The 16287-nt window shown below is 36.8% G+C and overlaps 3 protein-coding genes across 3 annotated transcripts in view; 1 reads left to right on the top strand and 2 right to left on the bottom strand.

Annotated features, from left to right (window-relative positions):
* The window catches only part of LOC108571625 (thyrotropin-releasing hormone receptor-like), a 24126-nt gene extending 10924 nt beyond the window's left edge, over nucleotides 1–13202 (bottom strand). Inside the window, exon 1 of the mRNA XM_017933704.1 lies at nucleotides 12327–13202. Coding sequence (XP_017789193.1) covers nucleotides 12327–13202 — 876 coding nt within the window. The remainder of the gene's footprint in view (nucleotides 1–12326) is intronic.
* The window catches only part of LOC108571486 (dynein heavy chain 1, axonemal-like), a 109706-nt gene that overhangs the window by 49359 nt on the left and 44060 nt on the right, over nucleotides 1–16287 (top strand). The window lies entirely within an intron of this gene.
* On the bottom strand, nucleotides 771–4327 carry LOC108571624 (cytochrome P450 9e2-like). The gene is made up of 2 exons (XM_017933703.1): nucleotides 3448–4327; nucleotides 771–1579 (listed from the first exon to the last, which is right to left on the bottom strand). The coding sequence occupies exons 1-2, from the start codon at nucleotides 4234–4236 to the stop codon at nucleotides 854–856; spliced, it is 1515 nt and encodes a 504-aa protein (XP_017789192.1). The 5' UTR covers nucleotides 4237–4327; the 3' UTR covers nucleotides 771–853.

Here is a 16287-nt window from a genome sequence, read left to right as displayed (position 1 = left end):
CGAAAGATGAGAGGGAACATTTTCTGGAGAATACTCTCCATACCTGTAGTTTGAAATTAAATTGTTTTCCGAAGAATTTCACGAACAAACGGAGTAAGCGCATTTCACTCTCGTACTTCAAACTTTAACGCAAGCGAATTAAAAGAAGGTCAAAGTTCGATGAGTTTTCGAACTTTAACTTCAAAAGTGAACCTACATTTTCGATTTCATCTTCGTGAACTATTTACATATATTCTCTTCTTATCTTTCCGCTAAAGGTTTTACCCTACTGGATTTAATCAGACTTTTTAAATTTCGTCTCAAAGGAAAATGAGATTATGGGAATTACATCGACACAACATCCATCGCTTGCCGAAAACATTTTCTCTCCCTCTCTCTTCTTCTATCGGTCTGTTGTTACTACATTATCGACGGATAAAAATACTCGCAAGTGTTTCTCTATATAGATTAGTACACGAGATGGTAACTAATGTATCTATACTTCACTAAATAAGCAGCTTCTTTACCGTTGTTCACCAGTTATCTTCGAACGACAGCAGAACGGTTTTAATTTCACTAGAAATTGTAATTTTAATAAACAAAATTTTTTCAACGATATTGTTAAACAAATTTAAATTTATTTACGCACACGTGTTAAACTGAATATTTTTACAAAGGGGTATATGTATTTTATACAATATGTATATATTACCGAACAAGTACATACTATGACAGTACACCAAGTATAAGAACAAGAACGACTACTAAAAATACGCAAATAACTGTAACTGAAATCACAATATGGTTAAACTACAAAACTATCCAGTTAACCAAACAATTATAACCTATTCTCTAGCACTTAATCAAAAATGTCCTATTCACTGTTTGATTGAACATATCTGGCGCGGAAGTTCAGCCAGAATCCATTCTGCGGGAACAATATGAAACTCTGAGTGCTGAACTTGATCGGGATCTGAGTCTTGTCACAAGGTTCCAGTTCACAGCGCCATAATAGATAGAATAACACCATTTTGCACTTTAACAGGGCAAATCTGTTTCCGATGCAAACTCTAGGCCCCAGTCCAAATGGTATATGAACCGACTGAGGTATTTCTCCGTTCAAAAATCGATCTGGATCGAACTTGTTCGGTTCAAAGAAATATTTCGGATCTCGTTGAATCGCGAATAGAGGGAACCATATGACATCACCAGGTTTCACTTTGACCGGTTTCGCGCCAGATGTCGCTGGTGGTAGCTCGAATTCTTTTACACATACTCGATCCAAGAACGCAGCTAGAGAATACAGTCTGAGCGTTTCGTTGATTACAGCATCCATGTACGACATTTCTTTTATAGATTCGTAAGTCGGTTTTCCGTCAGTTTTACGAAGCACTTCTTCGATCTCTATACGCAGTTTCGCTTGGACATCAGGATTCGCGGCGATCTCGTGTGCGAGGAAACAGATTAAAGTGGAAACAGAGTCGAAGCCAGCCAGGAAAAAGATGAACGCTTCACAGGTCATTTCCTCGATGGTTAGCGCATTTCCATCCTTGTCCTTGGCCTCCATCATCAGTTGAATCATGTCTGGCCGGTAGATTCCCTGTTTTAGACATGGTTCGAGCAATGTTGGTGGTTGGTTTTCATTAAAAAGAAAAAATGAGGTTAAGGAAGGTCAAAGAATAGAATAGTGAGATACCGATAAACATGGCAAGTGCTTATAATAATGTGATAAAATATTCGTGAGGTTTATGATGAGTTGAAAGACATCTGAAGATGGAATAGTGACAAAAAAACGTTGACATTTAATTATTGTGACATCCGTCGCAGTAGTAGTAGTCTAAAAATCATAGAACGTAAGATAATCTTATGTAATCATTATGCGTATAACGATTATAACGTAGACAGGCTGATACATATGTCATAGTCACGTAAGACGTCATCGTGGAGATAACTTTGGAAGTTTTCGTCGTGCTTCATAAAACGTGTATAAAAGTGATTATTTCTAAAATCCCGGGATGGAATTAACGCGTGCACTGTCGCGTGAAATTCAAGACTCCTTCATAAAGCCGTCGAACCAAATTAAAAGATCCCTCTAGGATGGTATTAGATTCTTCGTGCTTCTGCGCCCCCCCCCCCTTCCCCGTTCACTTCAGTATTAAATCGCGGAACATCCTGATTCTTGTTCGTTTAATGAAACCCGCTGTGACAGTAAATGTCACAGATCACCGCCACTGGATGAACGCAAGCGAAATCTACGAGATTACTCATATAACTTAACACTTTGACGGTCGCTGTCACGTACAGTTGGAGGAAGCGATATAGTGTGGTCGTAAATTAAAGCATTACGCGCGGCGACATCGATTGATGTGGCTACACTCAAGGCCGTGCGTCATTTGTCAATTAACATTTAAAATTTCCGTTTATAATCTTTCATTAAATGCTATACGATGTAAAACTTCCGTCGCTTCCTGCTCTATGGTAATTGTCCTTTTGGTAAAGCTGCAATTATTGAGGATTAAGAAATAATTTCTTTCAATATACTGCAATTACGTGTACTTTGACGTTTTTGTACTTTCACCGATTTTATTACTTCATTGTACGCTTCCATCGACTATACGTATAATTTCGTAGTCAGCGGTTATTAGTCATCATCACGTAGACGTGATTTCGCTCTACCAATAATTATTGACTGGCATTATGTAAATTATTTCGGTCGCGGATTTGATGTTCATTTTTTAACGCATTTCGAATTTTTTTTAATAATTTAATGGAAAGTACTTCCTTGAAATGTGCAGCTGTCAAAGTGTCAATCGCTGTCTCGAAGCTCGCGTGGGTCTTCCGTCTCTTTGTAGTAATAAGTTTCTACCAATACTGTGAAATTCACGGATCCCGGTTATATCCGTGTTCTAATTCGATCATAACGAAAAAAATATATGACGCGTGTACGGAAAACGAGGAACAAAAACCGTATAAGTTAAGCTATATGGTGAATACACGTGTAGCATAAAACGTGTAATATTTCACTGGCGTGATGGAATCTGTTTTGACGGTAGAATCAAGAAAATGCCACAGTGACATTTTTGTCGTGATATTAATGTACGTATTTATATGTTGTGTTACTTTGAGGGCTAGCAAAAGAGAAGGTGAATAAGGAAAGATGTGTTTTGATTTATGATTCTTTAGCAATAAAGAATATATTGTGAGTTACATTTAATAATTATGAATTTGGGTTGAGTTTAAAGTATTTGTGTAAGCTATCTAAATCCTTTTTTTTCATTAACATATTATTAAAAAAGTTGTCTGTTTTTAATATTACAATAAACAGATACAGGAAGACAAAAAAAATTTTACTTTCCTAACCTTACGTTAAATTTTCCATTCAATAACACAATGAAACACTACAATCCCAAAAATAACTGTGCCTACTAATTCACATACATAACTGCCCTCCAACCACGTGCTGCTTACCTTCTCTTTCCTCGCCCTAACTGTATCGGCAATAACACGTTGGAAATAACGACGTGCATTCTCACTGAACAATCTTATGCTGAGTAGCTTTGATAACGTCGGAAAGTTTTTGCCCATAATGAATTTCAATGATAAATTCGACATAAAATTCATCGTTTCCTTGGCGAACGTGTAGAATTCATTCTGAGGATTTTTCATCGAATCCACCGAAATTCCAAAGCTACAGGTAGCTACCACGTCGTTGGTGTATCGACCAAAAATCTCTTTCAAATTGAACACTTGTCCCTGCTTCGAGTCTTTTGCGATATAATCCGTGAAGCTGTTTGCGCAGTCATCCATTAGATGGAACATTGTCTTCATTTTGCTGGAGGTAAAAACAGGGCTTAGTAACTTCCTCATTTCTCGCCAGTGGTCGCCACGAAGAGCAAATAGATTTTTCCCTATTAACGGATCCAGTTCTTTGTCAACAAAGCCACGGTGGTCGCAAAAGTGGTCGAAGTTTTTCACTGCGATAGACGTGATCAATTCAGTGTCGCGAATCACTATTACCGGTGTTGCGAAGTTGTAGAAACCGAAGTATTTCACTTGCGAGAAGCGAGAGTAGAGGTGTTGAAGGTGTTCGAACAAGGAGATACGACGGAACAGCGATGGAGCCATATTACCTAGGATGGGAACAGGTGATTCGTGTAGTAAATCGAGCTGTTGGAAGTGAGTCATGGATTTCCATACGAAGTGATAGACGAGTAACAATCCGAATATGAGAAATAAAGTTAGTGTGAGTGGATCCATTGTGATAAGGTGAAAAATTCGTAAGAAATGGATGTTAAGAGTGAAATTTTCGAGGTTGGTTAACGCGAGTGACTTGAGAATGCAAGTGACGTTGGCGTATTGCGCGTGGAATGAAAAGGTTATAAATTATATACGCGAAAGGTTATCTGTGGAAGACTTCTTTATTTGAAAAACCGTAAGGGGCTATCGTATCGTTCCTGCCACTTTTCATAAAAATTGTTAACAATTAATTATTGAAAGGACGTAGGGCCTTCAAAACTACATGAAAAAATTGTTAGAGGTTAAACATTGAATTATTAATGATTTTTCACATGCCGACTTGACTTCGGATCTGAGATAGAGCTGCTGCTATCGATTATCGATACGTTATCGATATCTTATCGATACTTAACGATATATCGATAATATCATTAAGATATCGTTAAGGTGTGTAGGGGTAGAATATAGTTTTAGCTTTTATTAAATTTAATTAAATAGTGTTTTAATTAATTTTTTTATTAAATTTTAACGATATTATCGAAATAATGAAGTATCGATAACATTATCGATAGCAGCAACTCTAATGTATATCTGCCTGATGCTGGCGTAGCGATGTTGAAGGTGGCAATTCATTTTATTGGTAATTCATAACTTAACCGTAAAACAAACCGTGTTGCGCTATACCTACGCGAGTTACGTAACTGTTAGTGTTTGCGTTAGTGACGTCCAGAAAACTTCACCACGTGGTTTTTGGTGTTGATATGACAGTTTGATAAGAGGTTAAGTTCAATTCGCGTCTGTGAAAGATGTTACTGATGTAATCTGACAGAACGGTTAATTTATGTAATAGATTATTGAAATTCGAGAGTGTGGGGGATATATGTAGGTTGAATTTAAAATGTTAGTAGCGAATATGTAAGCAATTTTTTAAAAGTATTCTTTTTCTCAGAAACATGGTATTTAGAATTATCTTAAAAAAGTATTATGGATACCACGTAGTACCGCGATAAAAGAAATAGTATTATTACTATACCGCGATAGTATTTCATTGCGTCAACATTTGTAGAAACATCTTTCTATTTAGTGTGCAATCTCTGTGAAGCAAATCTCTTGTTAAATTGTTTTGCGCTTGCCTGCGCGTGTAACCAAGAAGTACTCATCTGTACATATTTGCTCGTACGTGTAGTGATGCAGTAATTTATAATCGTTACAAATGTGTAACGATATCATCGTGTACAATTATGCTTTTAAAAAATATAAGGTATTAAAATAAAGAAATTATTTCCAGAATTGATTGTTTTTATTTTATTTAGATTACTTTCTCCATTGTTACCCACTGTTAACTCTGTATGTAAACTTCATGAAGAAATTGTTTATTTATTGGAGATTAACAAAATTAAAAAAACTCGTCGAAAAATTTCGATTAAAATATGTTAATCAGATAAAGTAAACTTGTTATCGAAGGTATAAAATTTTAATATGCTACCACTGTTAATATTTGAACAAAAATATTATAAATATTCTAATGTACAACTTCTCTCCAAGACATAACCTTGAAACCGTATGCAGTGACAATGTTTACCGTTCAAGAGGCGCGCGTGCGTGCGCAACCAAACTGTTCAAATTCTTCCAGTTATTTGATTCGTCGCGATTCACTTGAAAGAGTTTGTTTTAAACCCGTATTGGTGCATGTTGTTTCTTCTGTTCCACTTTTTCTCCACCTGTTTAATTGACTTCGTGAGGTGAATTGATGCGCAACGTATTCCACCAATCAACGCTCTTTGTTTGCTCCATCGCTTCTGTCGTGCATATCGCGCTATTCAAAACTATTGCTCGCAGGTACGTTCAAATGAATCAGTTGAATTCGATCGACGTTTCCGTGAAATTTCTTTGTACAGATATTCTATGAAATATAACGTGTCTGACTTCTAATGAACACCTAAATTATTTCCGAACGTCCAATGAATATCTAAAACTAAATAACATCTAAATTAGTCCTATTCTTCCCGTTATTAATGATGCAAGGAATTTCATTTTCCGAATAGCACTGTTTTAGCCGAGTAACCCACATAATATAGATTTGCCGTTTCTATGCATAAGGCCAAGTAAAGGGGCGGAGCAAACATGGGAGAGAAGGGCAAGAAGCGAGACGTCGGAGCAGAAACATGACACGCTTGAGGTTTTTTCATCAGTTGCCTTGAACAGGCAATTGATGCTGCATAGCGCAAAATACGTGCCTCAAGGATCTCCACAACGTTTTTGCTTTTATCGTTGTATGTAATTTATGGGAGGTTTTTAATGAAACATATGAGTGTATGTTCCTTGAATTGAATGTGAATATTTTTACTTCAATTGCTAAATTAGGTAAAACATTTTGTATAATCAAATATGGTTATATTTATAGTACTCTTCAATATCCTTGAATGGAATCTGTAAACATATATGAAATCTAACCTAACTTAACTTTGTCAAATAAATCGAAATTTTCTCGACTAAATATCACAATAAAACACTTGAATAAAACTACGTGTGTACATGTACGCGATTAATAACTGTTGTATTTGCAATATTCGACAAGCAATGATCTCAAATTTATATTAAATGTAGATACTCGGAAGATCTGTATTAAAGCAATCGCTGGTTAGTCCAATAATGACGATACGTGGTTGAGTAAATACGATTAATTTTCATCGGTTTATACGTTTCAGAATTAATACCTTTCATATTAAGCTTCATGTTTTCTGCCATGTGTGTACTTACGTTTGCTCTCGCAAAGATGACCACCCTCTCTGAGCAGAATAAACCACCAAATACACATAGAAACGAGGACCCTGTGAAACTATATGTATTTGGCAATGCTTATTATACAGAGTGACCTATAAGTTGCTTTATCACTTAAAAATTAAATAATTTTTATTATAAAAGCCGAAATAAAAATTTTAAAATAAATAGTAGAAATAAAGTGATGCAATTTTTATGTGGTAGAACTATTTATCGGCCATTCCATAAAAAGTATTAACTCGAATATCTTCAGAATTGAGTAAGTAAAAAGAAAATTGTTCGAATAAAATTTATTTATGTGAAAAAATTTATCGAAGCCCGTTATACTGTCATTGCCCTTTTTTTTCTTTTTTTCTTTTAGGAAAAAAATTTCTTTACACCATTTGGTATTTTTCCTCTCCTGTAGTCTAGATACTTCGTTCATTTATCGATAACGGTTCGATAAGTTTCTCCCACGGATCCACAGGGAAAAAAACTGTGTTATTTCTCTGCTGTATCAGTATACGTTGCAGCCAGGGATAGAATTGTTTTACGATTCATTCGTAACTGTTTCCGCCCTCTGTATCCACCTACTATCGATTCGTCGTATTGTTGACTGAAGACAAAACGATTCGCCATGCAAATCGACGAACAAGTCGCCCCCCTCAAGGGGAAAATTACAATAGGCCTAAATATAGCAAGAGTAATGGCAGGAAAAGTCACGAAGTGATTCTTATTGATGTTTATTTTAAGGTTAGGTGTGTGACTGTTGAAAAGAATGGCCAACGGCAGAGTGATCGTTTTAATTCACAATCAGTTTTCGTTGAACAACTTTGTTAGTAGCTATGTATCATTTCTTTGTATTAATTTATTTTAAAATAAATTAATTGTTAGTCAGATGTTTGCTTTTCACTATAAAATTGCTTTATAATTCAATCTAAACGTGTATAAATAATTTAAGAAATAGCTCACGCTGCTGAAAATAGACGATTAGTCACTCGAACTATTTAAAAGATCGGTTAAATATTCAGTATTAGCTTTCGAGAATGATGGATAGATTCAAGAAATGTATTGTGTAGATTAGACAGCCACGCACATAATGCTTGTAACTTTTTCGAGTAGTAGGTAGTTTTAAAAACATTCCACAATCACTGTTTAGAGTGGAGTATCATCTATAGAAATAATTAAAAAATTCAACCGAGTGTTTTAAAAGTATTTTGCATGTATCATCAAAAATAAAAAATTACTTAAATTTCTTTTATAATAACCAATATATTGCTCAACATTTGAGCAAGTCTAATTCAGTACTAAATGAAAATTCTACAGTGAATTATTCAATTCCTTACACTCACCTTATCCTGCCATTAAATTTAGGTTAGAATAAATTAAAATTAACTGAACGTGTAATCCCTTTGGGCAACGAAATGTATTATACATTACCGAAAGTACATCACTAAGGTACCACTAATTATAAATTAAGGAACCTATTCCATGTAACGATGCTACAATTTAAGTTTCAATTTTCAGTCATAGTGAACAACGTATCGCAAACCATGTCTATCTCGCCGTTATCGCGACGCGAACTGTTATCCGGTGCTGGAACCAAATGGTGCAGATTGACACATCGCTGTCATAGAATCGATCCGTCGGAAACGTTCAAAGTTGAATCCATACAAATGAAGGGTGACGATTACATAATCCGAGGATATTTATACAACGATCAAAAATAGCCGATTCGCGGTCTACTGATGGACGAGTATATCAGGATAAAAGTAATTAAACACGAGAGCAAGCTCGAGAGGCTCGTAAATCTTTCTGCTACACTTTGTATGTCTGTTGTTACACGAGAACTAGTGAAACTCAGCCTACGGGTTCTCCTCCGTTGTTTTTAGGTTAGGATAAACAAAGTATGATGTCTTTCTATTTTAAATTTAATAATCTTGAATGAATTAGAAATTTCCATTTGTTGTGCTGTTTTCTGTATTTGTTTTTAGGTTAGAAAGAGAAGGTATAATGCGTTTTTATTAAAAAGAAGCCTGAAAATTTTCATTGTCAATCAATCTTTCGTGTTTTTACTACATTCGAGAAATAAGTTGGTTACGTTGTAAATCTGTTGAAAATTATCGATCAACGTAGTATTACACTCTGTTCCTGGTTACTGCCCACAGAAAGTTACGCTTTATTGGTTATCGCATCGTAAATCCCACACGACGCATCGGTCTGTTTAATAACACGAAAACCTTGAATCACACGCTGCTATGTGCCACCAGACCACTTTATAGCGAACCACGAATTCCACAACGCTATTACGATATAACGCATTCCAGCAATTGTTTGCTCTGTGACACTGTTCTTCTTATCAATCTGTGCACATTGAACACAACGTATTGTATCGACATTTCGATTATTTATGGAACACATAATTAAATCATATACCTAAAATAAACTCTACAAAAAATTGTAGTTTCCTCAGTTACAGTGAACGCATAATATAACACGCTAAACAAATTGGATACTGTCGTAGAATGATGTCCAATAACTCATTACCATGCAGATATAGGATGGACATTATCATGAACATGTCACAGTGCAATCTTGCGCTTCATCACTCAACCGATATAGTAGACATCGGTACAATTTTCAGGAAAAATTATCGAATATCATTGAAACTGAAAAAGCAATTTTAAAGAAAATTAATTTGAATCAAGATCATAGGGAAATATATTATCATGTTTATTTTGCTTCGTAACACTATCACGTCAAACTCATTTTACCTTTCTAAGAACCGTTTACCGCTCATCGTGCCGTCGAATTCTAAACCTAACCTAAATTCATCATACCGTTCCGTTGATAAATTTCCTCGTTTGATCTTCCGTTATTTCCGGTAAAACAATTCGACAGTAGAATTTCCAGGGAGTTTCAAACGGAACTAGATTTCATCGCATATCGAAGACGTGCGGAATGTAATCGTGCGCATGTATCAATTTGATATTCTTCAAATGTTTCTGTACCGCGCCCGTTCGAAACGATCTACTTTTTTTTTCACGAAACAGCTTTCAGGAACCGCGTGGACGGATGAACTATTTTTGTAATTGTTGATACGTTCGTATCTAAATGTGCTCGCGTGACTAGAATGCTTTTGCACGGTTCACTGATGCTTGGACGCGCCATCTTTTTCCTCCTGCCGTGGCTTGTTTACATAGCTATAGATCGGTTTCTGAACACGCAGAAATACGATGCGATGGAATAATCTATAAGAGCGCGCGAATACTGGCTAATAAAACGTTTGGAATTATGTACTCGATAGAAACATTATGCATAGAAAAATTTCAAGATATAATAATCAGTAAAAATTATGTTTATTAAAATTTTATTAATATTACTAGAGTACTACTGAAATACGAAATTTTGGACTGAAACCTTTTTGTACAATCCCTCGTATGTCTCACGATTTTATCACGTTAACGTCGTTAACAAAGCCATTACGCATTTATTATATCCGAATCTGTAGAATATAATGAACAAATTACTCGTCAATAATTACAGAAAATTATTCTCATGACTGAAAGTACAACGAAAATGTCGTAATTAATTTAATTAAATAGATCTGATAATATGGAAATCTCGATAAGTATAATTGTTAAGCTTAACTTTATTTCTCATCACACTGGTAGTATAGGTTATGACTCGAATAATACAAGCACGAATTGCTTAATTTGAATTCTAACCTATAAATTGACAGCTGTCAAAAATAAATGATACGTATTTTTCGATATTTTTCATCTGTCTCACTGTTCGTGAAAATATAAATACAAATAGCTCACTGCACCATATATAGCCACGACAAAAAGCACGAGGCAATCATAAACCACAACTAAAAGAATAACACGCATAACTCGACTTTAAAACACTTTAAAACACACCTGAAGAATAACAAAATCCACTTCGGACACTCGGTTAACATTCACTCCTAAAGTGAGTCCCGCGTATTATATTACACCTGATATATAATCGTCTCACTCAATTAGAACATTCTTCGAAAGCATAAAGACAACCAGAAAAAAATAAAAATTCTTTTTTAAATTAAGATACCGAGCACTTAGTCCACGGGAAACATTTAGGTAACCGATACACATTCTTCCACTGTTGTACGACGTTCGACGGTGAGAACATTACCAGGCCGGGGCGATTAGAAAAAATAACCTTGACGTTTCACGTTCTGTTCCTTTCGAAAAACAAGTCGATGCCAGGATAAGACGTCTCTCAGCGTGCATTTTGAACTCTCTGTTTGCTTTGCACGCAAGAAAAACACAAGTACAGTCCTGTTATGAGATCGTGGCCGAAGCGACGGCGTGCATGGAAAATAGTGACGTCCATTAGCTGTCGAACCGCTGGGCAAAGAGGGCGTTGCCTTTTGCTCGGCATCGTATTGCCGCTTGAAATATACACACACAGTGAACGTTCCGCTTGAGAAAGAAAAAAAAGAGATTACCGAAGTTCACGCGTTCTTCTTCCGTCGGATGACTCTAAAAAAAAAGATTGAGTGGGCAACCGTCTGGCATCGATTCCGACGGGTTCATAGACGACCGCTTCCTTGTTTGCACCCTAAACAACGATTTGGCAACATCATAAAATCGTGAGTGCTGCCAAAGCTCAGCTTAAGCTTGTTACCTTCCCCACGGCTGAATTATTACAGTGTGTACTACTGATATGACAAGCATGTTATCGGTGAATGTAATTGTTTTATGGTAAAATCAGATGATTTGTTAGATTTTGTTATTGTACGAATGTAAAGGAGGATAAAAATATATAGGAGGTTCCAGTTGTAGATAGTAACGATGTGTGTAGTATATTCAAATTGTTAATTGCGCAAATTTGTTAGGTTAGAAATTATATTTGGAAACACGAATATTGAAATTTATAGTCAAATATTTACAATAAAATAAGGATGTTACCACTGTGCTTTCTTTATGTAAAAGCATTACACTAACTTTTTCCATACAAAAAATGTTTGTTTAAATAAGCTTCCCAGTGATTAAAATATCCTTTCACCTTCCCCACAATACACGTGACTGAAAATCCAGCTCATATAATTCTCATGAAATCTTGCTCGGCCACTGTATTATTATACACCCTGTGTACACCAACTGTAAGAAAAATCAAATTCCGACCGATAATCCAAACATCATGCTCTAACCTTATCACCAGAATACAAGAAGCTCCCTAAGCCCTATAAGCTTCTATTTCGCTCTAACCTAACCTCAATATCAATACCATTTCCATTGCCACCCGCTAACCAATCAATCCCATAAAAAAAATACGAGCGCAATATACATAAAAATCCCACTCACCGGAATTTGATTCAAATTGATGTCAGATCTTTCTCTGCTCGGACAATCTGTAGATGTCGCTGAAGTCTGCTTGAACCGCCTGCTAAACCTCAGTAGATTCCTCATGATCATGGTATTCATAACGATGATCAAAACCAACGGCGCGATTAGACTGGCGATGCTGTCGATAATGCTGATAATCTTCATCGTTTCCAGGTATTCCGATTTCAAATCGCAATACTCTTCTCCGTCCTTGCTCACCACACCAGCTGTCACGAAGGAGTACGAGTGACTTGTCAACGCCAGTATTACCAACACCAACACGATCGTCTTCGCTCTCGCTATAGTGCATATGTGTGGTCTGTGTAAGGGATATTGCACCGCTATGAACCTCTCCACAGTGAACGCAACGATCAGCCAGACGCTCAGAGAGCTGCATACAGCGCTGACGTAGACCAAAGTCTCACACCAGCCATCTTTGTTGAACACTTTCCATCCTAACGTATTATTCAGCCAGACTAACAACAGAGTAACCAGGAAACCGAAATCTGCCGTGGCAAGTGCTGCCAGGTAGTAACTGGAGCTTCGTATCCTTAAATGCGTGTTTAGGAACACGACACAAGAGAGTAGGTTGCCTATCAGGCCTAGTAATATTATCGAGGGAATGTAGTATTGATGGAAAAAATCGAGGAGGAAGTACAACGAGTGACAGTCTTCTATTGGCTTGTCATCGAAGTCTAATGCTGGATCGAAACTGCGATTACGGTAGCTGTAATGCGTCAGATTGGCCCACATGGTTGGCGAGACTGAACGTCTGCCGCGAGATGACGCGTCCATGTTCGGGGATTCCTGTATGCACCTCGTGTGTGTGTTGAACGTCGACGTGATGGAGAACATGATGTTCTTTTTTTATTTAAACAAATCTTTTTTTTAGTGAAATACACTTTTCAAGAAGGATTTTTCTCACTTTTAACGGCGTTCCTTTCTTCTTCGAAGCGATCTTTAAATTTACGAATTTAGAGGTGAAGAAATATAATGCACGACATGGTCACTGATTGGTTACTTAGAAATCCTTGACCCTCCTTTTTTTATTGGAAGAATGTTCGATTTTTTAGAGGTATTGCAACACTTTCGAGAAACAGTTGGCTGTATCTTCCGTGATGTAATAAAATAAAACCACGAATATATCCTTTTCACATTTCCTCGAAAAGATTCTTTTCGTTTACGTGAGCGAAGCAACGAAACCGTTCAAGCCACGGTTAATTTGTCTGAACCGCGCGAAGTCGACGTTAATGGCTGGTCCAGTGGTGCCAATAGCGATAAATACGGCTGATGTAACGCAGCCTGTCCCTTTCCCTCGCGTTCCGTCTTTCACTCAGATGCCGCGTTCGCAGCAGCTTAAAGAAACGCAATTTCCGAGAAAATTATTTTATTAATTAAACCAAGGTTTCAGGTTTCACGTTGATTAACGCGATATTGCCAGTCTATCGATATTTCTTAACTTTTCACGCGTTAACCGATCCACAAGAAATCGATCATCGATTCGACGTTCGACGTCCATTCCACGAGAGTGTCCATAGTGTTTACTGTTCTCACGTGCAATTACAAATTGTTTGTTTCTGATTAATTTTATGTGATTAGAGATAAATCGCAGTGCGAAGAATATTAATTTTTATGCAATTTGTGCTAGTTGACACGTGCTAATTGAAACCGTGAAAAAAAGTGAAGCTTAATTATTAAATGTGATTTTGATTCTGGTTGATTTGTGTGCTTTACAGGTTGTTAATGGTGATAAAATTTAGTTGATGCTTTTTTTGTGTCTGTGTTGTTCCAGTTTTTAAAATCACTTATTTAATACAGAATATTTTGAGTTTAGGTGAAATTTTGTCAGTTCAGAGAATTTTTCTTCTTCGTAGTCCATTGATAACCATTAAACGCTTCAAGCTTCGTATATATTCTTTAACCTGTGTAACATTCTGAGTACTAGAATTTTTTCAACGAGCCGCAGGTGAGTCAAAGCTTTCGATGTCTGTAACTTCGAATTCTTCGGAGTGTTAATAAACGTCGTATACTTCGAACAGCGGTCGTAAAAATGTTCTTTTATTTCTAACACCGCAGAAACAAAATGGAAAAAAATCTGCAACACTTCCTTGAATACTTTGATCTCAGAACGATGAATAATTAATTGACAGGTGTCTGCCAATGTCTAATACGTTTCTCTCGATGTTTCAAAGTGCTTCGAAGCTCTTCAAAGTGGTCAAGTGAACAGAAAATACTCAGAATTAGCATAGAAGGAACATCGGTCGATTCAGAGACAATTTCTCGAGGTCTGCAACGTTTCAAGTCTCTAGAAGACTTTCAACGGACAACAAACGTTAAACACAAACATAACCTGTCTTCGACTCTGTGTACTTCACAGTCAATTTTAAATCGTCCAAGAAACTCGTAACACGTTCGATTGAAATATTGTCATTTTAATTGTTCCAGTCTCTGCACTACAAAATTGATCGTGCAACAGAGATAAACTTTATCCTCAAGTTCTGGCAAGTTTCAGTCACAGTCGTAGCTCCTTCTCGTGCAATAACAACAAATAATCGCGATACATAAATCGGCGCCACGTTTCCACGGAAGACGAACGCAACAGCTGTGCGGGAATACGTAAATAGTTTGCGTTGGAATGCAAATTGGACTCCCTTTTTATGACCTTGGCGCCGAAATAAGGCTTTTCGACTTGATCGAGGACAAGTTTATCGGAAGTATCAATCGTTGATTAGTTCCGCTTGCCTGCAAGCTATCTTCGTACCTTACAAATCCTCGACTCGATTTGAAGCGACGCAAAGTTGACCTCAAAAAATTGGAAAATTCATTTTCTTTTGTTAGAATATTTGTTTTCTCGTTTTAATTCCATTTGAAAATGGTTCTGTGAAGACTTTCTACACCCCAGGTGGAATTCTTCGAGCTTCGTTGCCAACAGATTTGTTTTCTTTTTCCAAATACAGCCACTTCCCTCCCTCCTAGTTTCGTTAAAACGATGTTATCGTTTACAGAGCTGACCGATTAAACGATCGAGAAATTATATCGTATGTTTCCTTCTTACTGCAACAATTTTACGGTCTTTTTATCTACTATATAAACATTTCATACGCGCTGCCGCATTTCCAATATCGAACACGGTTAATGAAATATCTCCGTTGCTTTGAGGATTCTTTCAGACCATACGAGTTCCAATAACACACACCCAGTTGACAAAGATTGTTGTCGATTAATTTGTCTTTTATTTATGTATACATCGAGGATCCAGCTTGACATTTAATCCATAGAAATCACTTTTACACACAACGTTGAATTCTCCCATTTTAGCGACGATATTCAGAGGCGATGTGAATGGGGTATTCACTGCTCTTTCGAGCCACTGCACACGAACGTGGAGTTTCAACGACGGCCTTGGGCGGTGCAGCGTGGCTATAAATCTTTTGGCCACGGAACAAGGTCGAGAATGCTGTGGATACGTAATATTAAAGTTCAACGACTCGATTGCTCTCGATCTCACGGATCCTAATCTCCAACCTAACCTCTTTCTTTTATATGTCAATCTTACCCATAAATTTAAGGTGAGGATTTCTTGTAGTCGTTAAAAGTATACGATAGTTATCCTTTTATTTTTTATTCATATATTTATTTATTATTATTGTTATTACTATTAGTGTCAAATAGAAGCACGATTTATTATTCGAAATTATAGAGATGTAAGAGTTATTTTAGGAATATTTTTCTTGAAATCACTGAATTGTATTTCTTTTTCCAAATGATCGACGCGGAGTTTTCGGTTGCGAGACGAGCGACGGGAGCCGATTGTAAGCGTCGCGCGACGAGAAACGACGTCCGGTAAACTGAAAACGCGATCTGTGATCCCGACGAGTTTGCCGCCTCGTCGTGTTCCTTCGCATGCGCTTAGAAAGCTCCCGCGACGCCGCGCCGTTCG

Source organism: Habropoda laboriosa, unplaced genomic scaffold (assembly GCF_001263275.1).
Source record: "Habropoda laboriosa isolate 0110345459 unplaced genomic scaffold, ASM126327v1 scaffold40, whole genome shotgun sequence".
In the NCBI taxonomy this organism is placed as follows: domain Eukaryota; kingdom Metazoa; phylum Arthropoda; class Insecta; order Hymenoptera; family Apidae; genus Habropoda; species Habropoda laboriosa.
This window is presented reverse-complemented; position numbering and strand designations above follow the sequence as displayed.